The 25,278-nt window shown below is 35.8% G+C and overlaps 2 protein-coding genes across 2 annotated transcripts; one reads left to right on the top strand and one right to left on the bottom strand.

Annotated features, from left to right (window-relative positions):
- Positions 1-4,777: 4,777 nt before the first annotated feature.
- Positions 4,778-7,750, top strand: LOC145634387 (putative histone chaperone ASF1A). Its single transcript, XM_081685805.1, has 4 exons — positions 4,778-4,933; positions 5,735-5,858; positions 6,916-7,031; positions 7,122-7,750. Exons 2-4 carry the CDS (start codon positions 5,750-5,752, stop codon positions 7,524-7,526), a joined length of 630 nt encoding a protein of 209 aa, XP_081541931.1. The 5' UTR covers positions 4,778-4,933; positions 5,735-5,749; the 3' UTR covers positions 7,527-7,750.
- Positions 7,751-8,304: 554 nt separating this feature from the next.
- On the bottom strand, positions 8,305-18,430 carry LOC145635699 (synaptotagmin-5-like). The gene is made up of 13 exons (XM_081687025.1): positions 17,908-18,430; positions 17,681-17,785; positions 17,471-17,521; positions 16,920-17,040; positions 14,143-14,264; positions 12,485-12,586; positions 12,081-12,155; positions 11,178-11,257; positions 10,937-11,087; positions 10,599-10,829; positions 9,399-9,683; positions 9,143-9,256; positions 8,305-8,685 (listed from the first exon to the last, which is right to left on the bottom strand). Exons 1-13 carry the CDS (start codon positions 18,010-18,012, stop codon positions 8,542-8,544), a joined length of 1,686 nt encoding a protein of 561 aa, XP_081543151.1. The 5' UTR covers positions 18,013-18,430; the 3' UTR covers positions 8,305-8,541.
- Positions 18,431-25,278: the final 6,848 nt, after the last annotated feature.

Genomic DNA, 25,278 nt, shown 5'->3' with positions numbered 1-25,278 from the left:
ATTGCAACAGCAATACCGTGAAAGAGGCTTTGCAAAATATTCTGAGCTTATTTCTACATTATTGGTTGCTGAAAAGAATAATGATCTTCTGTTGAAGAATCACAACCTAAGACCAACTGGGTCTCAAGCATTCAATGAAACAAATGCTGTAGAAAGCTCAAATCCACCTGAGACAAATGTTGCTCATAGAGGTGGACGTGGAAAATATAATAACCGTGGCAGAGGTCGTGGAAATTTCCGTGGACGTGGCCGTGGACGTGGTTATGGCCGTGGTAGAGGCCAATTTCCCCCTAGAAACAACACTCAAAGGGGGCATCAACAAGGAAACAAAAATCAAGCCACCACAAAAGGAAAAGACACATGTTATAGATGTGGCATGACTGGACATTGGGGACGTACTTGTCGTACGGCCAAACATCTGGTAGAACTATACCAGGCTTCCATTAAAGGGAAAGAAAAACATGCCGAAACAAATTATGTTAATGAAGAAAATGTCCCTGGAATTAGCCTTGATGTGTCTGATTTCCACATAGACAATGGTGAAGCTGGTGGTGAATTTATCTTTGGAAAGAATAATCATGTTTAGATAATTCATCAATTACTATGATATGTATTATGTTTTCATTATGTACTTTTCTTGTATGTTTTTTTTTTCATGTTCAAGTTATGTACTTTTAATTTTTCATCATTAATAAAGTAAGTCCAGTTTAATTATCTTAAACTAATCTTATACTTATTATTTTATGAAGATATGGATCTGCCCGAAGTTGGTTCCAAATTTCAATGCCTTTTGGACAGTGGAACAACACACACTATTCTGAAGGATAGAAAATATTTTTTAAAGTTAAAATTATTTCAAGCAAATGTTAATACCATTTCTGGGTCAGCCAAGCTAATAGAAGGTTCTGGAAAAGCTTGCATAATACTCCCAAATGGAACAAAATTAATCATTAATGATGCTTTATATTCGAGTAAATCTCGAAGAAATCTTATAAGTTTTAAAGATGTGCGTCAAAATGGTTTTCATTTAGAAACAATGATAGTGGATCAAAAGGAATATTTATGCCTCACGGCAGAAAAACATGGCAAGAAACATGTGTATGAGAAATTGCCAGCATATTCTTCAGGGTTATATCATATAGATATACGACCAGTTGAAATAAATTCGATATCTAACCAGAAGTTAGATAATAAGAATCTGCTAAATTTAGGCATGATCTTTTGGGTCATCCTGGTACAGGAATGATGCACAAGATTATAGCAAATTCAGTAGGACATTCAATTAGGAATGTCAAAATCCCTCGATCAGATGAATTAACATGCTCTGCATGTTCACTTGGCAAATTAATAATAAGGCCATCTATGAACAAAATTGCTACTGAATCTCCAACATTTTTAGAGAGGATTCAAGGAGACATTTGTGGACCAATTAATCCTGCATGTGGACCATTCCGATATTTTATGGTATTAATTGATGCCTCAACTCGATGGTCACATGTAAGTCTCTTATCCAGTAGAAATGTTGCTTTTGCAAAACTCCTTGCTCAAATTATTAAACTAAGAGCACAATTTCCAGACCATACAATAAAAAGAATAAGGCTTGACAATGCTGGGGAATTTACATCCCAAACATTTAATGATTATTGTATGTCGATTGGAATTGTTGTAGAACATCCAGTAGCTCATGTTCATACACAAAATGGACTTGCTGAGTCATTAATTAAGAGACTACAATTGATTGCAAGGCCATTATTGATGAGATCAAAATTGCCTTCATCTGCTTGGGGTCATGCCATAATACATGCGGCAACTCTAATTAGATTGAGACCAACTGCTTATCATAAGTTCTCACCACTACAATTAGTTTTTGGTCGAGAACCTAATGTCTCGCATCTAAAAATTTTTGGTTGTGCGGTGTATGTTCCTATTGCTCCACCCCAACGAACAAAGATGGGTCCACAAAGAAGGCTGGGAATTTATGTTGGATTTGAATCACCCTCCATAATTAAATATCTTGAACCAATGACCGGTGATTTATTTACGGCCAGATTTGCCGACTGCCATTTCAATGAGACAGTATTCCCAGCCTTAGGGGGAGAGAAAGTGGACCCAGAAAGAAAGAAATAGAAATCATTTGGAATGCAACACAATTGTCAATGTTTGATCCACGAACAAATATGTGTGAACAAGAAGTTCAGAAAATTGTTCATTTACAAAGCATTGCAAATCAGCTGCCTGATGCATTTATAGATGCAAAGAAAGTGACAAAATCACATATACCAGCTGAAAATGCCCCTGCACGAATTAAAATTCCATTTGGTGATAAGATCATTGAAAATGAATCTCTAGCACGCCGAAAGCGTGGAAGACCACTTGGTTCAAAAGACTCTAAACCAAGAAAATTAAAAAGACCTGATGAGATCAACAACATTCCCCTTACGGAAGGTCAAGAAAGACAAAGTACAGATGAGAATAGAGAAAAAGATGATAATCCGAAAGGGGATGAACAAGATGACCATGACATCGATAACAATGAAACTTCAAACTTTGTTTCTACCAGGAATTATTGGAATAGAAATGATGTTATCGTAAATGAAATATTTGCATATTCCATTGCAATTGAAATGGCATCTGACGAAAATGATAGTGAACCAAGAACAGTGGAAGAATGTCGTTGCAGGCATGATTGGCCAAAATGGAAAGAGGCAATGCAGACAGAGTTAAAGTCACTCGAAAAACGAGAAGTGTTTGGAAAAATAACCCTTACACCAGAAGGTGTAAAGCCAGTTGGATACAAGTGGGTATTTGTGAGAAAACGAAATGAGAAAAATGAAATTGTTAGATACAAGGCAAGACTTGTAGCCCAAGGTTTTTCTCAAATTCCAGGGATTGATTATGAGGAGACATATTCTCCCGTAGTTGATGCAACTACGTTAAGATTTCTAGTAAGCTTGACAGTCTCAGAAGGACTAAAGATGCGATTAATGGATGTAGTAACCGCATATTTATATGGGTCACTCGATACAGATATTTATATGAAAGTCCCAGATGGACTAAAATTACCAGAAAACCACAAGCCTAGACATTCTTTCCATAAAATTAAAAAGGTCACTTTATGGATTGAAACAGTCTGGGAGGATGTGGTATAATCGTCTTAGTGAATACCTTATGAAAGAAGGGTTCAAGAATAATCAAATCAGTCCTTGTGTTTTCATTAAGAGATCACAATCAGGGTTTGCAATTGTTGCAGTTTATGTTGATGACTTGAATATCATTGGAACCCCAAATGAACTTGAAAGAACTGCAAAATACTTGATGAAAGAATTTGAGATGAAAGACCTTGGACAAACTAAATTTTGCCTTGGATTGCAAATTGAGCACTTAAATAATGGTATTTTCGTCCATCAGTCTAACTACACCGAAAGAGTGTTAAAACGTTTTTTCATGGACAAAGCGACCCCAACAAACACCCCGATGATTGTTCGGTCTTTGACTATGAAATATGATCCATTTAGACCTCGAGAGGAAAACGAGGATGTCCTTGGTCCTGAAGTACCATATCTAAGTGCAATTGGGGCTCTAATGTATCTAGCTAACAATACTAGACCAGACATAGCTTTTTCTGTGAATTTGTTAGCTAGGTTTAGCAACGCACCAACGAAGAGACACTTACTACGATATCTACGAGGAACAAAAGATCTTGGTTTGTTTTATCAATCAAGGCAAGATGCCACCCTCATCGGATATGCAGATGCTGGATATCTATCAGACCCACAAAACGCCAAGTCACAAACTGGATTCTGTTCACCTATGGTGGAACTGCAATTTCTTGGAAATCAACAAAGCAAACCTTAACTGCGACATCATCAAATCATGCTGAGTTGATTGCCCTTTATGAAGCAGGACGTGAGTGTGTATGGCTAAGGTCAATGATCGACAATATCCAAGAAGAATGTGGGATGAAAGAAGTAACTGAAAGTCCAATCATCATTTACGAAGATAATACTGCATGTATCGCACAAGTAACTGAAGGATATATTAAAGGTGATAGGACTAAACATATATCCCCAAAACTGTTCTTTACACACGATTTGCAGAAGGAAGGGAAGATAAATGTCCAACAGATCCAATCATCTGATAATCTTGCAGACTTGTTTACAAAGTCCCTACCTTCGAAGAGTGTTGAGCGGTTGGTCCACAAGATTGGGATGCGTCGTCTTCATAAACTATGTTAAAATCAGGGGGAGCATTATATGCACTGCACTCTTTTTCCCTTCGATCAGGTTTTTATCCCAATGGGTTTTTCCTGACAAGGTTTTTAATGAGGCAGTACACTAAAGCATATAGTAATATATTGTTGTACTCTTTTCCCTGAGCTATGGCCTTTATCCTAAAGGGTTTTACCTAGCAAGGTTTTAACGAGGCAACATATACCCTATTCTGTATGGACATTCAAGGGGGAGTGTTAAGAGTTAATTAATTTAGTCAAGGTGTGAATGTCCACACTCCAATTTCTTCATTACATTTAATGTAGTAGCCAACCCTAATTGCCACCCTCTAAGGTTATAGCCCACAATGTAATAGTGGTTTTTACTACTATAAATAGCCATGTAATTTCACTTGTATGATACACAAAAAAATATTACCAAGAGTAATACATAAAAGTAGTAATACTTCTCTTATTACCTTCTTCTCTTAATCCTCTAATTTCTATATATTTCATAACAAACTTGTATTTCTCTTTCATTTCTCCATTTTCCCTCCCTAATTTCCCCCAAATTTCCAGATTTTCCCTCCTTTTTCTTTCCCCTACAATTTAAAGACTCAAAATTTTCTGGGTTTTTCCTATTTTCATTCTCATTTCAAAGTTCTTAGATTCGTCTCCCTTTACTTCATCTTCTTCACTCGCCACCATATTTGTGTTCTTAAGCAGGTAAAAATTATACTGCAAATTACTTTTATTATGTTGTTATTCTGATTTTTTTTAGGGTTCCCTTTTCAATTCATTTGATTTTATGATCTGGGTATCTATCCAATTTGTTATCGTTCCATTAAATTTGCTTTTCTTTCTATTGAATTGTATTTTTGGAACTTCGATTTTGGATTTTGTTTGTATATTGATTTTGTTGGAATTGAATTTTAGGGTTTAATTCGCGATTAGGGTTACACCTTTTAATCGTGGTTTAGCAAATCTTTCAATTTGGAGTGGTTGATTCTGAATTTGGCCGTTTGTTTACTACTTTACTTGATTTCAGTTTTTAGCACTTGTGCTGGTATGCTCTTAGAGTTCTTAATTTGTTGGTTAAACTGTTACTGGGGATAAAAAAAAACTCGTAATGAAATGAATGTTTTATGATTTGTTGTGAAGATGTTGTGTACTTTGCGTTTCAGTTGGTGTTATGATGTTTAATTAGCTAATTGATGTATGGAGATTTCTTGTTTTTCCTCGAATCAAGCACCGAAATCAGACAACCATTCATGAATTACATGTTCTTTTACTTGAGTAATGATATAGTAGTAGCGCAAATTTTATAGTTGAATAAATTAATCTTGAATGGTGCAAATGAATTCTCTTTCGTTTTTGGCTATAAATTTCTAGCTTCCTCCTCGCTTGACTATTTTCAGTATTGTGCTTAAATCTCAAAACTAGATTTCTCATACTTGTTATAGTTCTTGAATCTTGGTGTACATTGATCAATAAATAAGGGGCTTTTTTTTCTTCTTTCTTTTACAGTCAGAAAGAAATTCGATGAGTGCAGTCAACATTACTAATGTTGCCATTTTGGATAATCCAGCACCGTTTCTCAGTCCATTTCAATTCGAGATATCCTATGAGTGTGTTGTTTCTCTTAAAGATGGTAGGTCATTCTAGCTTTGTAAATTATGCATAGTATTTATTTAATCCGTTTTTATTTGACTTGTTCTTGGCATTCACATGTACTTGAATAGTGCTAATATTGAGAGCCAATATGTTTTCCATTAGAATTGATATTGTATGGTTGCCTGGAAAGTGGAATCAGTTGATAGGGATGAAAATTTTCTTGATATAGGGGTCTTGTTAAAAGTTGAAATTTTTTATTAGCTTAACATAGGCATGCATATGTCATGTGCACATAAGCTGCATCCCCGTGGACAGTGGTAGGCTGGTTGGGCAAGTTTGTGTGTGCAAGCGTGGCAAGGAGTGTCTCTACAGGTGTGAATGATGTGTTGAAGTCTTGAAGATTAGCCCATAGTGCTCCTAATGGAGAATGACAGGGATAGAGGGCAACATAAAAGGGGAAAGTGAGTAAAACCTATAATACTGCATACTATATGGAAGGGAGGGAACTACATTGAGGTAGAGAACCTCTGAGCAATATAACTTTCACGACTATCAATTTTTTTACCCTAAACTACCTTAGGCATTTATTTCAGTAGGGAAAAGAGGAAGACAGCATAGAACTTTCCACACCTTCACTTAGGCAGCAGGATCCTCACTGGGTTGTTTGCTGTCTTCTTTACTGGCCAAAATATATTGAGCAAATGAGGGGCATCTATTCTTTTACTAACCTTGGAAATTTGGAATGTACAATGTATCTAGCGTTACACAGGATATAAGTAGTGGAACTATGGAAGAAATAATGGTTTCATATTCTATACTAGCGCTTTTTTTTTTTTTAGTTTGTAGCTTTGACTGTCTTATTATTGGTCTGACATAAGCAACATTATGGATACACTATGTAGCAGAAAGAACCAATAACATGAGAAATTTTAGAATTAGGGCTTAGGGAAATCATTTGAATAATGGAGGCTGACTAAGCTACTTCTACAATATCATAACCCCAACATTTTGTGTTGGATTTTTGAATTTTTTGCTGATGTGGCCATCAAATTAGTGGTTGTTCAAGTGTGGTTGCTTTGTATAATCATTTACAGATATAGAATGGAAACTCATCTATGTGGGATCAGCTGAAGATGAGACTTATGATCAACTCTTGGAAAGCGTGCTTGTAGGACCTGTCAACGTGGGCAACTATCGTTTTGTTCTTCAGGTTATCTATCATAGTATCATGCTTTTGCTACAAATTTTGGTTGCCAATAATGTGAGAATGTCATATCTATGAATTTGTGCCTCATTTCAGGCAGACCCACCAGATCCATCCAAAATTCGCGAAGAAGATATTATTGGTGTCACGGTGTTGCTATTGACATGCTCTTACATGGGACAAGAATTTATCAGAGTTGGATATTATGTGAACAATGACTATGACAATGAACAATTAAGAGAAGAACCACCTCAGAAGGTGTTGCTTGATAGAGTTCAAAGGAATATTTTGACTGATAAGCCAAGGGTTACAAAATTTCCCATAAATTTTCACCCAGAAGAGACTGAACACAGTGAGCAGCCTGCAGCATCACCACCTGAGCAACCTGCAGAAATCAATGATCAAGAGCAACTGCCTCCACAAGAGCAGCCTGCAGAAAGCAATGAACAGAACAAAATCCCGCCACCATCACCATCTCCATCTCTGGATAAGCCGGAATAGATTTTCGCGAAATAAATGTAGTTGCTTCTTGCTGATAGCCAGAGAGAACCAGTCACTATGATTTTGATAGCAATTCTAGAGGATGTGAAACTGAATAGAAGTCATACAATGTGAATTGTTTTAGGAGATGCTCAAATGTACACAATACGCTTGTATTGTTGGATCAGCAATCACATACTAGTTTAAACCTCATTACTTATAATGATCAGCCTTTATTTTTGAGATCTTACTGTGCTCCTGGTTTAGTGTATCTTATTGTTTCTGTAACCATGTGCATGTCTATGGCCATGTCCATCAAACTTAAAGTCATTGCTTTGATTTCTGGCAACCGAGATTTATGGCGTGTTTGTTTCCTTTTTTCCTTGTTCGTCTATGTTCATACATAGGGATGAAAAATCAAGTTTTCTAATTAATGGCTTGCATTCATTTTGGACAAGCACTACGTGTTATGGGCCCCCTTAGGCACCAAAGTAATGCTAATACACTTTTATTGATGCTAATAAGAATTTAGGTTTCAATGATACTAAACTACGAGTAATTTTTGGTAAGTATTAGCCATGCACCAAAAGTAATCCCTCCGTCCCTTAAAAATTGCTCCATAGTATTATTTAAGATTCACTTTTTGAGCTTCCTTAGAAGTTTGAACACTAAACCATCAGATACATAATGAATTATCAGTTTCAAGGATGTTTTGAGTGTCAGAATATGCGAATAGTAGTTAGTAATTGTACAGGCTATGTACACCCTTGATGAAGAGAAGGGCTGAAGGCAGAGAGAATTCAAGGAACAAAACTGTCATTATTTTTTTCAGGTTTCAATAATTTACACCAAATGCTTTGCAACTTTACAGCACTATTTGTGCTGCAGGAAGTCAGGAACGTAACAAAATTTATAAAAATGTCTACTTTGTTTCAATGCAACTTCTCTTTAAATATGCTTCACAGCTCCTCATTGATCCTTTTTGTACACACTCAGTGGAGCAGCATGTATAATGTACAGCAGAATCTGAGGTTTGTTAGTCGCGATAGACATGCTGAGGCGACCACTTCAAAAACAAATTCACGGTACCTGTTTTAGCTCCATCCAATGGGAAACTTTCTCTATATTCTCCTTCTAGTATAACCCTCGTCAATGTCAAGATGCATCTACCCATATAGTCCTGCAGAGTTCAGGTAAATATGAAACAAAGGTTACAACACATGCTAGCTGAAACAAGGTTTAGTAGCTACAGAGTTCGATAAATTTTTTGTTGAATATGAATTGATTTAGTAGCTACTGAATAATGTGGATAATTATTAAGATAAAGCAAGTTCATCAAGCAAATCCTACAAACATGCCATGCTAACCCAATTTTCCAAACCAAATAAGTTCAACACCACCCCCCGCCTCCCACCCCAACCCAAAAAAAAAGTTGTGAGGGAATAAAGAAAGACTAGGCCACAACGGAAATGTTGTCATCTTTGAGTTAACTAACTCCCGCTCCCCCACCCAACAACCACCACCATGACCAAAAAAATCCCCGGAAAGAAAAAAAATAAAATAAAATCCTGGACTTCAAAGTGAACATTTAAGCTTTTTTCAAGTTTTATAGAGTACTGATGAACATAAATCTGTACCTTTCCAAATGTGTCATGATCCCATACTTCCAGCATTAGCATGTCATGAAGCCCATCCTCAACAAGGAAGTCGAATGTTTGGTTCCAAACTGGATTCAAGCTTTCATTCACAACCTGCGAGCACAAAGATTATCATGTTACACATTAAATTTTCTATTAACAAGATAATTGACTATTAAATAAGCATCCACCCAAATAAATTGCAGCTAAAACAGAAAGGAACAAAATATCCTGTATTTGGTCATCCAATACTTACTCTAGTTTTGTTTTTTGTTTGAGATTTTTTCATAGTAAGTATCACATAAGGGTCTGACTTGCCCGTAAAATCTACTGCAGGCAAGTCATCAGCAGAAATCACTGTTACAGACAACACTCCTCTGACAATAACCTCCCTCTTCTTGGGAGCAAAACTAGACCCATTTTCGACTTCTTGAATCCCATCTTCAGTTTTAAGAACCTTCTCCAAAGAAGTCATAGAGGATGCAAAAGGATTTGTAACATTCTCAGCACCAAAAGGGCAGTATAAAAGCTCCACATGTACCTACAAAAGACGATAAAACAACCTCTATTAAGGACATAACACAAAGAAAGAGATCTCAAACAATAAAAATATGCTAGATATAGATTTCAGCAAGCTTGAATTTTGCTATTTAAGCTTGTTAGTATACTAAGTGAATCAGATCAAACTTCTTCTTTAGCTTGAACGCCTTATCCCATAAGTGGGGTCGGCTACATGAACCAGTATGAGGACTTCCCAGGAGGTCAACTATCCACTACTCTCAATCATAGTGGCTCATGTCAAGCGATGTGACAAAGTTTTACACTGACTGTCACTGGCCTACCGTAACCCTCTTCCTTGACCAGGTTTGGGACTGGCAGCAGGAAACCCACTGGTGGAGTTCATATCAAACTTGTTCATGGAAAAAATTAATAAATTCTGTAAATATTTTTATCAACATATATTTAAGAAAAATGTTTATAAGTATACGTAGAGAATGTATTATAAATCAATTTTTTGAGTGGGTCTCAATTAAATATCATTCTTTATTACGTTTTAGTTCACTTTTACTCTTACTTTCTCATATCTGCAAAAAAATAAATAACTATTTTCCTTGACATTTAATCAACAAAACTCTACAGCAATTATTCTACTCTAAATAGGAACGTAGGAATTATGTATTTATGTGGAGGACCTGAAGTTTCATCAGATGTAGTTAACAGTCAGCTAAGATGGTAAAACTTACAATTCATATGAGTAAATATACTATTAGTTCACAAAAGATAGTTTTATAGAAGATGTTGTAGATTTCTAGTTCATATGGATGGGCACACTTATTACGGAGTACTTAAATTTTGCAAAAATATAATACAATAACTACTAACAGCTAAGATAATAGCAATTAGTCATGAGTCCAAAATTTGGTCATGGAAAATAATGTACTAAAATACTTCTCACCTGCCCCCTATTTTTAGCATCTCTCTGAACCTCTAAATCTTTGACTAGTTTGAGCCAGACATCCTTCACTTTACCAGGCTCAAGATCTTTTAGCTGGAACTGAGCACAGCCTATAAGTTCAGCAGCCTGAAGACCTTCATCGTCAAAAATTTTAACCACCAAGTGTTGGGTAGATTTATCTTCAATTATGAATTCGAAGTGCTCATTCCAGATTGGGTTCAACTGGTTATTCTGAGGATCCAATTAAAAAAAAAAAAAAAAAAAAAGTTAATACAAAGTATACATAATACAATAAATAAAAGCAAAAAACTCTGAAGACATGATAACCAATTACTTACAATTGTCTTACTGGTCTTTGTCCTGTCACGTGTTGGTCGTACATATAAAACAGCAAAAGGATCTGATTTTCCAATCAGATCTTTATTTGTCAGTTCTTTAGCTTGCACAAGCTTCACCTCTAGCATCCCAACAGGCTTTAATTCCAAGTCACTGATGAATACAGATATTGCAAATCAGAATGGCATTCCAACATAAATACTATGGCTCAATTAAATATTTTTCCTCTGGCGTGTTGTGTACCTATAGTCCCCAGGCAGAATGGGGATAATTTTTCGAACAGGCCACATGATGGAATCCTCAATTGCATCCCTTATTGTGCCCTGCACAGACAAAAGTGATGTTCAGTTCATCTTAAAGATAAACAAAATGCCTAAACAAGAAAGGCAAGGCAAAGTATAACAGCTACAACACTTCAAAAATGAAAAGGAATCACTAACACATTTGGTAACGTAATCACTAACTCAATGAAAAGGACAGCATTAGTCAATACCCCACTAGAACACCAAAACTTTTGAACATTAGAAGCATTAGCATGAACCTAAAAATTTTAACAATAAAAAATTACAAATTATTTTTTTTTTATCAGAATAATGCTGTCCATACGGACCATACCTGAGATCTCATTGGGTATCTCCAGATATTCAAAATTGGGATAACTAATACTTCATAGTAACAACTGGCAACTAGTTCACAAGACTTCTCCTTTTAAAAGCTCATTGTAGTTTTTTCTGATTCATACAAACACAATGTACAGTTTATTTCTCCAGAGGTCTAATCTGATTAAGGATAAGCCTACATACGTCTGACACACATTCTGCCTATTATGTATACCAAATGGCACTCTAAAATTGCTATACATTGCAAGGTTATCTAGAGACCCATATCCCTAATCAGTTGCATCAGGACAAAACAATCATATTTCCAGTGGAAGAACATAAGTAAGAGGAAGACAAACAAAAGTTGGCATGAGGTGATATGGCTAGTAGTCCGGTACCATCTACAATTACAGGTAATAAACAAGCTCACATGGACACATAATAAGAGGCAAAAAGACTTAAGAGCATTCAATACACAATGAATTTACAGCGCTCAATGTTGTATGATAATATAAAAATAAATGATAAATAAAAAATATGATCATACCTCAATAGCATCAGAGAGCCCTGGGATTGTACTTATATCTCCACCAATAACCTTAAGAGTCAAGTCCAACTTTTTCTGCAACATCAAGAAATGGATATTTTAGTGAGAAACTAAATGCAAGTTATGCAACGTAGTGGAAATTTTGAAAATGAGTTTCATGAACACAGCATATGGCCTTTGTCAAGGCAGTAACACAAACTACTTACCTTCTTAACAATGTTGAACACATAAAATATTGCTTTTGAACTTCCATTTATTCTAGTTTGGTGAGAGAAATAGCACAAAATTCCAGTAACATTATTACGGTCATCCAGAAGCCATTATTGGTGATCCATAGCGTTAACTAATGCAAATATCCTTCACGATTTTTCATTAAGGCAAGAATATTTACAGCAGTGCATTACCTTTTTTCTCAAAGAAAAGCTGACAGCTCCGAACCCTGGAAACTCCTCAACTAAAGGCTTAAAGATCAGCCTGAAAACGCCAGTGAATCCAATATCTTTAACCTACATCAAGAATGCTAATAAATCGCCAAGGAAGAGGTTTCAATACTTACATAATAGCCAAGTAACTACTTTCCTTTGAATCAGCTAACAAAAACAAAGTAATTAACTACAAAAAGGATTAGTCATGAATATTACATCCTTAAATTCTCACGAATTAGCTTTTTTAATAATTTATTTTTCTTCTGCGTGTCTACAGTTTAACAAATACTTGCAAAGCATTTGCATGATTTTAGTGGTAGTCTGACAGAGAGCTATGTTGTTGAGCTTATAATATTGAAAATTGAAACATTAATTCTCAACAGGAATCAAGCAACAGACTGTCAGAAGATTGTTACAGAAGCAGGCAAATTTATTACAAAGTACTTTGTAAGAAAGAGTACTGTACCAAAACATATACTTCCTCCGCCACGCATTATGTGCAACAAACCTTGTTGCACGTTTCCCAAGATAAAATTTGTTAATGTTGATTAACTAAATGAAAGGTGTGTGCTTAAGGGTAGGAGAGAGAGTTAATGGCCACCACTACACCACCTGCCAGCAGCAACATCCACCACCACCCCACTCGCCGTTACCACGTAACCACCACCACCCCACTCGTCGTTACCACGTAACCACCACCACCTTACCTAGGCCTACCCCGTAACCACCACCACCACCACCATGATCCGAAACCCCACCAGCCAAATCGCGGAACCCCATCACCTGAGCGAAATTGCGACAACGTGAAACCTCAGTAGCCAATTAATCGCGAAAACCCACCACCTGAGCGACGCAACATCGCGAACCCCACCATCCAGATCTGAAACCCCACCGACGCAACCAAGATCTGAAACCACCGCAACCAATCTCACCCAGTTCGCAACCACCACAAACCACCCTTTACACACTCTCTCACCACCGCAAACCCTAATCAATTTTCAAGATTTCAATTTCCAGAAGGATCGGCGACAATATCATGGAGGAGGAGGCCGGTGACTCGATCGGCGGTGGATCTCGGCGCAACAGGGGTAGGTTTGGGCGACAGAGGCGACTTGGGGGGGGGGGGGGGTTCACGGAGACATCAATGGAGGAGAGGTGCTCAGGGGGATTCGGGGTTGGGACTGAGCGGGTGGGTGGGCGATTTCGGCTGGTGTGGATCGAACCGTCGCTGTGAGAGAAGCGCGAGAAAAACGGTGGTGGCGGTGGCAGTGGCGGCTACGAGGCAGGTGAGAGAAAAGTTGGTGATAATGGTGGTGGAGGTGGTTGTGAAGGAGGAGAGAGATTGGGATGGGTTTAGATGATTGATTAATTAATTTTGGTTAATATGTTAATAACATATAATCTTAATCATTTAATATATGTAAGTAAAGTTAACTAAGGGTACATTGGTCATTTTAAGTAAAAAAAATTACTAAAAGGGGAAAGTTTTAGTTTGTTGCAGATAATGTGTAACATCCATTTTTAGAAAATGTTGCACATAATGCGTGGCGGAGGAAGTACATGTAAATATCAAAGACAGGCTTTCACAACCAAATGGTTGACTAGCTTGTTTAAAAGAATCTAACACATTTCTTTACCTGCACAGGAAGTGATAGACCAAGTTTAGTTTTAATATCAAGAATAATGCTTGGATTTCCATCCCAATTCATCTCTAACTCCATAGTGACACCTTCGCCTGCATCTTCAAGGATTGAAACCCCTGAAAGAACAGAAGCAGCCACAACAGCATTATTTTTTATGTACATGTTCTTGCAACAGAACAAAACCATAATATTGTTTACAAGCTGTGTAATTTCAGCAGGTAATTTCCTACACCCTAGTCATAAGTAAGTCCACCTAAACATAGCTATCTTTGTTTTTACATAAGGCCAAAACCACAATTATGCTGTTTGCAAAGAAAGACTAAGCTACATTAACCAATATACCTTGAATAAGCATTCCCCTTCTCATTTTTCTTCTCTCTTCCCTACAAGAGAATTAAACCGTCCTAGGCTCTATCCTATCGACCTATTGAGTTTTTCAAAAACGAGTTAACATAAAGACAAGGTACTGAACCTGAGTAAAGTTGCAATTTAGGTACTCAACATTGGAAAGTTGCAAATCAGGTACTCATCTGGTCACTGGAGGTAAACAGTCTGGCATTAATCTCCTCTAGCCGGTTAAATGAAGTTTTCTTTTTTTAAAATAAATATAAAATTGTAATTTCTGACAAAGTATTTAGTATCTAATAAAAGCTAACCTCAGAACACTAGAAACATCATTGCATTACTTTGACAGTCTAAATATAGTTTGTCCCAGCTACAAGCCCAGTCAACACAAGTTCATGTCAGTGTAAAGACCCTAGAGTACAGGACTACAGGCTGCATTATAACACTGCTGCGCCTTTCCAAATATTTGATACAAAATTTATTAGTGAAAGTTAGCGTTTTGTGCTGTTTACATACAGTCATCCCAGCTACAAGCCCGATCATCACTTATGTCAGTGCAGACCCTATTCTACAGGCTGCATTATAGCACTGCTGCGCCTTTCCAAAAATTTGATACAAAATGTATTAGTGAAAGATAGTGTTGCTTCTTAACTAAGCCTTTATAAGTACACCTTCAAATTTCAATCTTCCCGATGACCACTAACTCCTCTAACCACCACTACACATTGGTTCATCGTATAACCTAGTAATAAGGACCCTCCCACCAATTTATGGCTTCATCGCCGGACTGGAAAATATATACTTGTATGTAACTGCCCATGGTAATTATATTACTACAATAGTGCACCATATAAACCTATTTAAGCTGTGCCAGGTTTCTACAGTTTTAAGTCAAAATGCTTATCGTTTTTCTCATCTTTCTTCCCTCCCCTCCCTTTCCTTCCCCTCCCTCCCCTTCTTTTCCTTCCCCTTTCTTTGTCCAAACCAATGTGTAAAAAAGCTCAAGGCGCGCTGAGGCGATAAGGGATATGCAGCGCCTTGGTGCGCCTTAGGAGCGCCTCAGTGCGCCTCATTTCAGTGAGGCGCACTATATATATAATTGAAAAAAATTGGCAGAATTATGCTTCAGCTGCGCCACATGTGCGCCTCGGTGCGCCTTATCAAAATCGCCTCGCCTAGGCCAAAAAAAAAGCGCTTACCCCCTATTGCCTTGCGCCTCAGCGCCTAGGCACACCTTTTCAAACACTGGTCCAAACACACTGTTAGCCAATGTATATTGTCTCTTCTCCTTCATCATACCATTTCTCTTCCAAAATAGAATTTGACATGGCACACATGGATCCTTTTCAATCATTCCCTAGTATTTAAATCACATCCTAGGATGGTCTCTTTTCTCCCAAAACAAAATATACCCACAACATTGGCTTGTTCCAAATAAGTCGACAGGCCCATCTTCTACTCCTATTGATTAAAAGCTAAGTTCTACCTCAGAATTACTTATTTTTTAATTCCCCTCATGGTCTTATTGGAGCACCTAGCAACAGCCAAATAACAATCAATCAATCAATCAATCAATCAAAGCCTTAATCCCAAAAGTGGGGTCGGCTAACATGAACCAAATTTGATTATTCCGTGTAGTCATCAACATAAATCTTTCTCCTCCATCCCTTACGATCCAAATAACACAAGAATTAAAAAAGTGTAAGCTAATGAATGATATATATTGATACTAGGACAGCTCAATATCAAGCCATGAATGAGCATGTATCATGCTACATCAATAGCGAAGCATTTCAAGTTTTCAACTACATCTCATTTCTACTATCACTGCCTATACAAACAGAATTTGGGACGCATTACTCTACTTCAAGTCATTGTGATATCTGGCAACAATATCATCTCTTGATCCTCAAAGTGTAAGGAAACCCAATCCATTCTAGTGCCAAGGCAGAATATTGTGGGGTTCCCATTTTTCCCAATGCCATTACTAGCAAATGTTGCATCAAAATTTGCTCCATTAACTTTGTATAATCTCTGCTTGAGAGGGTAAATATAGTGTAAGATGTTAGCATTGTTTACCTTTTTAATAACCCAAGGATATCAAGCCATCATCACTCTAAACATGTGGGATTGAACATGCATTTTATTATAAGAAAGGAAATGGTTCTTTTTTATATCCCGTACATGTATCTATGTTGTACTCGTATTTTGGTACATACCCCTTGTACCAACGTACTCCAAAAGTCCAATGCATCCTTTACCCCATACATGATATAACATGGATGAGGACCCGAAAGTAGCCGGGGACTAAACTCATTCTCACTAATTATACAATCAAACAAAGCTGACCTAAATATACAGAGTATGAACTAATAATGCATAGGCAAACAAAAACAATCAAAGAATAAAAACAACATTACTAGTACCTGTAAATTGAGGAGCAACAGTTCCAAGAGTGAACTTGGAAAATTTTAAGGAAGACAATATAATCGGTCTATATTGCTCTAGTAGTGGCTCCACTGACTCCCTTATTAGCTCTGATGCTGCCTATTAATAACACAATCCACAACCAAAACTAAATAACACAATACAACAATAATCACATTTTAAAATATCAACAAATACATTCTTTTTTTAGAAAGGCGGAGTAATAAACCTATATGACAATGTCTACTCTTTACCAATATTTTATAACACAACAACTTTCATGCCACTTATCAAATTTATCATCCCATCAAAATTTCCCTTTTTATTATAATGTTTGTTTCTAAATAAAGTTCTTGTCCAACCCTTCCTACACTTTTAATTTAAAAAATTATTTTATTTACATAACTATTCATCAATATTAATATATAACTTGGTTAGTTCATGCCTTTTTTTATAAAAAGCCCATTTATTTATTTTTACCATTACCATTATGTAAATATGATTAATAAATTGTCTCTAAAATTTTGATTGATAAATTAAAAGGAATTACCTGATCAACAAAGGGCCAAATTTTGGTGAGATGGGAATTAAGCCAATTCAACTGCAAATCACAACCACACAAAAAAAATTTAGATAAATATAAATATAAAAAAATAATAATAAAAAAAAGGAGTAAAATCAGCAGCAAAAAACCATCGTTTAAAACATAATAAAAGAAAATAAATTGAAATTGAAAGAAAAAGAGAGGAAAAATAAGGACCTTTTGACGATTGGAGAAGACAACCCAAGAAGGGTAGAAAGGAGGAGGAAGCAACTTTCTAGAATCTTCCACTGTCATTCTAGAAAACGCAGCAATTGTTTCTGCCTACAAAAAAAATTCCCACAAAAATTAAGATTACCCATCAAAAATTCAATGAAAAATTATGGAATTCAATTTAATTTTTAAAAATTATTACACAAAAAAAAAAAAAAAAAAAAAAAAAGTACCAGTTGAGAACGAGATTTGGATCTGGCATTTTCACAGCGAACAAAAGCGACGATAATTAAGAGACCAAGAACAGTTCCCATGAATAATCCCATGAAAAAAGACATCTTTTCTACAACTTTAGAATCAAAACTCCTACTTTAAAGCTCACTGTATTTAATATTCTAAATTTATTTATATTTTCTGCTAAAAATTGATGAATTTTTGCTGAAGCTTTCTGGGTAATTTGAGAACTGCTGCTGCAATTTTTTTTTTATTTTTTTTGCAGTTGCAGAGAGAAAACAATGGTGGGTTGTCTGATTAAAATTTTGAAAAAATAAAATAAAATAATTTTTTGTTTTAGGTTTTAGAGGAAGTTGAAAAGAATTAAGAAATGGAGTGAATTTGACTAAAAAGATTAAAAGAGTGTGATTTGATTTGTTGGGAGGAGTGTTTGTACCTTCCAATCAAATATTTTTATTTTTTGACACAAAATATTTTTATTAAAGAGTTGTTTAACTATAACGCTTCATGTCTTAAAGTTGTTGCCGACATTTTTAAAAACTTTATACTCCGTACTCCCTATTTAGCATTTTGATATTGGAATTTAATTTCCATATTAATTTGTATGGAATTATTCAATTATTCCGTATATATGTAAGGCTTTGTTTTGATCAGATTATTTTCATTTCAATTCAACTCTAATAAGTTCACTTCACTTTAACTCTAATAAGTTCTGTTCAGTTTAGTTCAGCTTTAATAAGTTCAGTTTAGCTCAGTTTCTAATTTTCTTCTCTCATAAAATATTCATTTCAGCTTAGTTCAGTTCATTTCAATTTAGTTCAGCTCTAATAAGTTCAGTTCAGCTCAGCTCAGTTTAGTCAATGAGAATAGGCCCTAAATCAAATTTTTAAAGGGGGGTACTAAACCGCGTCCGGTATTTACCGGGTAACGCCCGTATTTTTATATGAACTCCCTTAAGTAACCCTTTCTTAAATAACTCTTCAATTTTCTCTCTCTCACTTTCACTTTTACTTTTCTCTCTCTTCACCTTAAAAATTTCATTCACAAACACCACCAATCAAATCACCACCACCAAGCAAACCACCACAATTCCGTCACCACCAAACAAAGCCACCATAATTCCGTCGCCACCAAGGATTGCGACCGGCTACAAGGGACGATATCAATCGAAAAGGTAAGGGGGTTGGCGTCAGGTATTTGTTTTTAATTTTTTTTTATTTCAGTCGTTCCAGACGAACGCCTGAAATTTTAGGATGTTCCATGGAAGGAACACCTGAAATTTTAGAATCCCCCCTCGAACATTCTAAAATTTCAGGCGTTTCCCCCTATAACATTCTAAAATTTCAGGTGTTTCCCCCCTTGAACGCCTAAAATGTTAGAATGTTCCAAGGGTGATTCTAAAATTTCATGTGTTCCTTCTATGATTACGAAAAAAAAATAAAAATAAAAATAAAAAAATTCATAGCACTTACCGACTCCCTATGCTCCGACGATCTTTCTAGTGGCGTCATTGCTTCCTTAAACTCGTTCATTCACCGTTTGTGCTAATTGGTGTAAAACAAATATTTTAAAAAAATATGACATGGTGGTTGTTCGTAGGTGATGGTTGTTTGGTGGTTGGTGGGGTAACAAGTTAGAGAGTGGTTAAAGAAAGTGAAAGTGAAAGTGAAAGTGGAATAGGGTCAATTTTATATGGGGAGATGTTTTTAAAGTCATGTTAAAATACAGGCGTTGCCCGGTAAATACCGGACGTGGTTTAGCAATTCACTTTTTAAAAATTGCCTAAAGTTGTTTGGTAAATAGAAAGGGAGTTGTAAATTATGGGAATTTTGACTGAATTGGGTAATTAATTTCTTATGTTTTGTGAAAACCAAAAGGTCACAATTCACACATTTATACTCACTCTGTCCCTAATTATTTGCTCCACTTTCCTTTTTAGGGTGTCCCCAAAAGATTGCCTCATACTACTTTTGCATGTTTTCCCACTTGCACTCTCTCTATCTCTCTCCTCGTTAATATTTGTGTCAACCCATGTGCACCATTTTTTGCCCAAAGCCTTAATAAAGTGGATTTATGGTTTGGGGCAAACAATTGGGGACGGAGGGAGTACTTTTTATCGTCAATCAAACAAGGACTTGTTCTCTTCAACTTATTTCAGGTACTTGTTATTACTTACTTCCTCCGTTCTTTTTTACTTGACCCGCTTTGACTTTTACATTATTCACCACCCCTCCTTTGACCATCTTTTGTGAATAATATATAAAGGAAAACATATTCATGTTAGATCTTTTTGAATTTGTTTACCTAATTACTTTCATAATATTTAACTTTTATATTATTTAGTTATGGAGAATTAAAGTTATTGATCGTTAAAGTTTTGTATTGGCAAGTATGATAAAAGAAACATGTCAAAAAATTCAGATCAGACCAGATCAGAAGCATTCAGATCAGATTAGATCAGAACTTTTAATTATCATTTTCTTATTGCTAAATATCGGTAATTGTGTAGTACAAAAAATTATGAAAATTACATATTTAAAAAATTCATAATGAGACAAATCTAACAAAATCCATTTTGATGATGTTTTTATTTATATATTAGTATTAAAATGCGATCAAAATATAGTCAAATTATTAAATCAGATCAGATAATAAAATTTCAAATCATACCTTTATCAAAATCAGACCTGATCTCCTTGTTTTCAGGTGAAGAGAACAAGGTTTTTGTCCCAACTCATCCATTTTCAAATTTTCATGATTTTTCACTTCTATCTTCTCTTTGTGCAATCAAACAAGCCCTTTAAAAGTTACGAAGTACCATATTAACACACACATGATGTAAAGAAAATGATGTTGAAATTTAGTGTTTGTTTGGTTGGAAAATATCTCCCTTGGAAATGGAAATTTCTAGGCACTAGTATTAGCCGTAGAAAGAATAGCACAAATCAAAGTATGGACTCTTAGAGTTTGTTCTATTTTGCTTAATTTTAGTTCAGTTCAATTCTATTCATTTTAGCTCAGTTTCTAATTTCCTTCTCTCATAAACAATTCATTTTAGTTCATTTTAGTAAATGAGAACAAACTCTTATAGGTTATAAGACGTTCCAATATTTATATAATAGTAACAATCTTATCAATTAGCTAAATGATACCATGAGAGGAGTTAATTGTAAATTATTCACTTAAGCCCTTTACATTATATAGATTAGCCTAATTAAGTTTGTGCACAAATTAATCTAACTTAGGAAAAATAATAATAATCTTAGTTAGACAATTTTGTTCACAAAATCTCAACCAATCAAAACAGCATGTCACAAGACAGGGACAATGACACGGGTTAGAACACTCAGGAAATAAAACACAAAGCTCGTTGCTAAATGCACCAGCAATCTGTTTGGCTGAGTCTTGGGCCAGGAAAAACAACTTCCCCTTCTCCATGTCCTCCGGATTATACTCCGGCGAAAACAAAATCCGTAACCGATCAAAACCAGGCAGCAAGCTTCAATTTCATGATTTTCATCGTTTTCGTTAACAAATCTTTGATACCGCTCGTATCCCTTCAAAGAATGAATTTCTTCATCATAATTATCATTCAAATACACCTCGGCAATAACTAGACCATTTGTTTTGAGTTGTTCTTCCTTGATCTCATCAAACTTGTGCAGGTCCTCGCTCCGCAATTATCTTGTCTTCAACCCTGAAAAAGTCAATATAATCCCGCCCATGCAAGAATAATCGTCTGGCGTTAAACATGGCCTTTCAATCAGTCTTATATGACTTGTCTAACATGACCCCTATAAACACAAACTTTAAATCTGCAAAATATAGATTCGAAATAAATGAAACAAAGTGTTAATTTTATTAATATGATAATATTGGGTACAATCTCTAATTTTGTCCTTTGATTCAATCTCCACTTTGACTTTGACTTAATTCAGGAATTGACTTGATTCTCGAAAGAGGGCCGTCGAGGCTTGATCTCGATCGAAGATTTGATGCAGAACTCTGACTTTGGTGCTTGTTGAGGGCTGACGAGGCTTGATCTCTGTCAATGACTATTTGATGTAGAGGTTTGAACCGGTGATGTTCTCGATGTTTCAAAGTTCTTCTTTTGTCGTGTTGAGGGTCATCGAGGCTTGATCTCTTCCATGGGTGATCTTTTAAAGTAGAACAGCACGTCGAATGCTTGTTGTTCTTCTAGGTCTGAGAGGTTTTCTAGAGAGGTAGAGTATTTGATGAGAGGTTTTCTCTACAGAGGTTTTGAATATATGAGAGGTTTTCTATGTATTTTGATCTCCTTTTTTTTTTCTAGGTTTTTCCCCTTCTCAAATGAACTATAGAGAGTTCTATTTATAGAGTGAATGACTCTAATTAGGATTTCAAGGTGACTATTAAATGGGTCTCATATCCATTTCCACCTTATTTTATGAATAACCCATTTAAATTATAATTAAATCCAATTTGATGGAATTTATTAATAATTAAATGAGTCTAACTAAAATAAATAACATGGGCCAAAATAAGCCAGATTAATTATTTAGTCAATATACATGAGTCGACTGTTTGACTTTGACTCGAATAATATGTAACAATACTTGATAAAATTTTCGTTCCTACAACCCCATCATGTTTCAAATTAAGCGGGTCTGTTTTCGTGCCTACAACACCACAGAGGCATTAAGCGGGTCTGTTTTAGCCTCTTAGGTCAACCCCATCATGTCGCTGATGGATCGAAATCCTTGGAAACCAACATGTCGTAATTGCTTCCTCGCCTTCAAGTCACGCCGAAAGGAGAGGAACGGCCTCTTATATAGGCGAAAAGGCGAAACCTTCTCTGAAATAAAGACAATCAAAATTTAGTCTCTTAGGTTATACTGCAAAATTAATACAACAAACTACAGTAATGTGTTTGGTACTAATACAGTAATACTTATAAGCAATAATACTAGTTTTGTATTGTTCAAAAAAAAAATTGAACGAAGCTGATAGGTAACAAATAGAGAAAGAAACAAAAAATTTACACATGTATAAGATGGTCAGGCTAAAGCTATAGTTACATGTAAGCCCAGCCCAAGACCCAGCTTTAACAATAAATCAAGGCATTCTTTTTGCTTCATCTTTTGGATTGAGGTATAAACATGATGAAATAGATTGCCATTATTATGTGAGACTGTGAGAGATATGATTAACTATATTAAGGCAGGCACTCTTCTTACTCAACATGTTGTTTCGGATTATTTATTACAGGTGTTAGGGATTTGCCGAGAAAATACAAGTTCATCTTGATGATAATCAAAATTTGTTTATCAAATGACATTTTCGTAAATAAATCAACAAAAAATCCCAGTCAGCATGACATTTTCGTAAATAAGTCAACATTTGTGGGACCCGCATATTAATAAAAGTTGTTCACTTATTTACAAAAATGTCATGCTGACTGGGATGAATTGTTGATATATTTACGAAATTGCCATTAGATAAACAGATTTTGTTTATCATGAAGATGAATGGGGGCTCCCTCGGATTTGCCCACTAAACAAATATACCCTTTTTTTTTTAGGGGAAAGCAAACATACCCTTGGTGTAAACTAAGGGCCTGTTCTCTTACGTTGAAATTCAGTTCAGTTCAGTTCAGTTCAGTTCAGCTCAATTCAGTTCAGTTCAGCTCCTAATTTCCTTCTCTTATAAAATATTCATTTCAGTTCAGTTCAGTTCAGTTCAGCTGAGTTCAGTTCAGTTCAGTTCAGTTCAGCTGAGTTCAGTCAATCGGAACATGCCCTAAGTAGTCCGTATAATTCCTTAAAAAAAACGATCGAGAAATTGCGTTTTCTGCGAAAATCGTCAAGAGAAAAGAATTGTTTATGGCAATGGCTGACGAAAGCCGCGAGAATAGCAGTGAGGTCAAGTTAAATTTCATTGAGATTATTTTGAGGTGAAAATTTGTAATCCCTAATTGTTTTTCGATTTTCAATTCTTATATTCATATTCATATGATTATATTTTTCTCCTTTTTCCTTTTCAGCGACCTATGCAAAGCATTGATGGAAACCCCTGAAAGCGAAAAATACCTAATTGCGACTCTCAAGAGGTTCTTCTTTTCCTTTGAATCTTTGCTCTTACTTCCTGCTGTTATCAATTATTTATACTACTACCTCCGTTACAGGTTATGTGCAACGATTAGACATTTTCCCTTTCTGCCTTATGTCAAATCGTTGCACATAACCTATAACAAAGGTAGTGTATGTATATGACTATTTGTTTGGGTGCATTGCATACCAGTATGAGCCCTAAGGCAAAGAATGAGTACCTGAACATAAAAAAGGATTTTATTAAGAAACCCTCCAAGCTCCATCATCTCACCATCACTCTTCTCCTTCTCCATCTTCCAGAAAGTCCTTGGTTTCGCGTCTTTTACTACTAGCCAAAAACATCACGTCTCAGTATAACAATACCATCAACGACTTTAAACTCATTCACCTTGTTGTAACCACTATCTTGGAAGCACTATTGGCTACACACTATGGGCAAACATCCTTTCATCGTTGTCTCTAAGGGTACGGTGACCCCTTCTTTTAATTCTGTTATAGGCTATGTGCAACGATTTAACGTAAAGCAGAGAGGAAAAATGTCTAATCGTTGCACATAACCTGTACCGGAAATAGTATTTTGAATTTCATTATTAATTAATTGGTACAACCTCAATCATTTGATTTGTTATGCTCCTCTCTAGTTTTTGCCAGTGAGGCTACCTTGACCTCGAAGGAGCAACCAATACCAATACTGATACCGATACCAGAACAACAAAGACTTATGACCGTGGTACCCCTAAAGATTTACCTCCAATAGGGGATCACCTTACTAAGGCCCAGATTATCAACAGGTGCGACAACAGCACCATACTTATGTACATTGGTCTATCATACTCCAATGAAGTTACGTGTTTATATACTAATTGGTTTTCTTTGTTTTGAATATAATACCCTATGAAGTTTGATCTGGGAAGACTTGATGAATAAACGACAAGGCGAAGAAGTCTTTATGCAAAGGAAAACTATTGTGACTGAGTTTATCAACAGCCGGGGCAACAACATCAACGTTGTTGATCTCGTTTGCTGGTAATTTAGTTATTTTGGTTTGCTGAGCTTTTGTTTAATTGTTCTATTATTATATACATACACATGTATATTGATTTTCTTTGTATTGGTGTGTCATACTCCAATGAAGCTATGTGTATATTTAATAATTGTTTCTTTTTTTTGTTTTGACTTTTAATATGAAGCTTCATCTGACATGATTTGATGTATAAACCACAAGGCGAAGAACGCTTTCTTTCTCGTCTCAAAAGGTTAGTTTTTATTTCAGAGCTTTTG

This window comes from Chenopodium album, chromosome 6 (genome assembly GCF_948465745.1).
Source record: "Chenopodium album chromosome 6, dcCheAlbu1.1, whole genome shotgun sequence".
Taxonomy (NCBI): Eukaryota; Viridiplantae; Streptophyta; class Magnoliopsida; order Caryophyllales; family Amaranthaceae; genus Chenopodium; species Chenopodium album.
Note: the sequence above shows the minus strand (reverse complement) of the source record. Positions and strands in the feature narration are given on the sequence as shown.

What these genes read in the sequence shown, in the direction of transcription:
- LOC145634387 (XM_081685805.1), top strand. Translation starts at nt 5,750, where the DNA reads ATGAGTGCAGTCAACATTACTAATGTTGCCATTTTGGATAATCCAGCA. An exon ending in TGTTGTTTCTCTTAAAGATG is followed by an intron (nt 5,859 to 6,915) that starts GTAGGTCATTCT and finishes AATCATTTACAG; the next exon opens with ATATAGAATGGAAACTCATC. An exon ending in ACTATCGTTTTGTTCTTCAG is followed by an intron (nt 7,032 to 7,121) that starts GTTATCTATCAT and finishes GCCTCATTTCAG; the next exon opens with GCAGACCCACCAGATCCATC.
- LOC145635699 (XM_081687025.1), bottom strand. Translation starts at nt 18,012, where the DNA reads ATGTCTTTTTTCATGGGATTATTCATGGGAACTGTTCTTGGTCTCTTA. An exon ending in GCTTTTCTTTGAGAAAAAAG is followed by an intron (nt 12,156 to 12,484) that starts GTAATGCACTGC and finishes TTGATGTTGCAG; the next exon opens with AAAAAGTTGGACTTGACTCT. An exon ending in GGCTCTCTGATGCTATTGAG is followed by an intron (nt 11,258 to 12,080) that starts GTATGATCATAT and finishes TTGTCTGTGCAG; the next exon opens with GGCACAATAAGGGATGCAAT.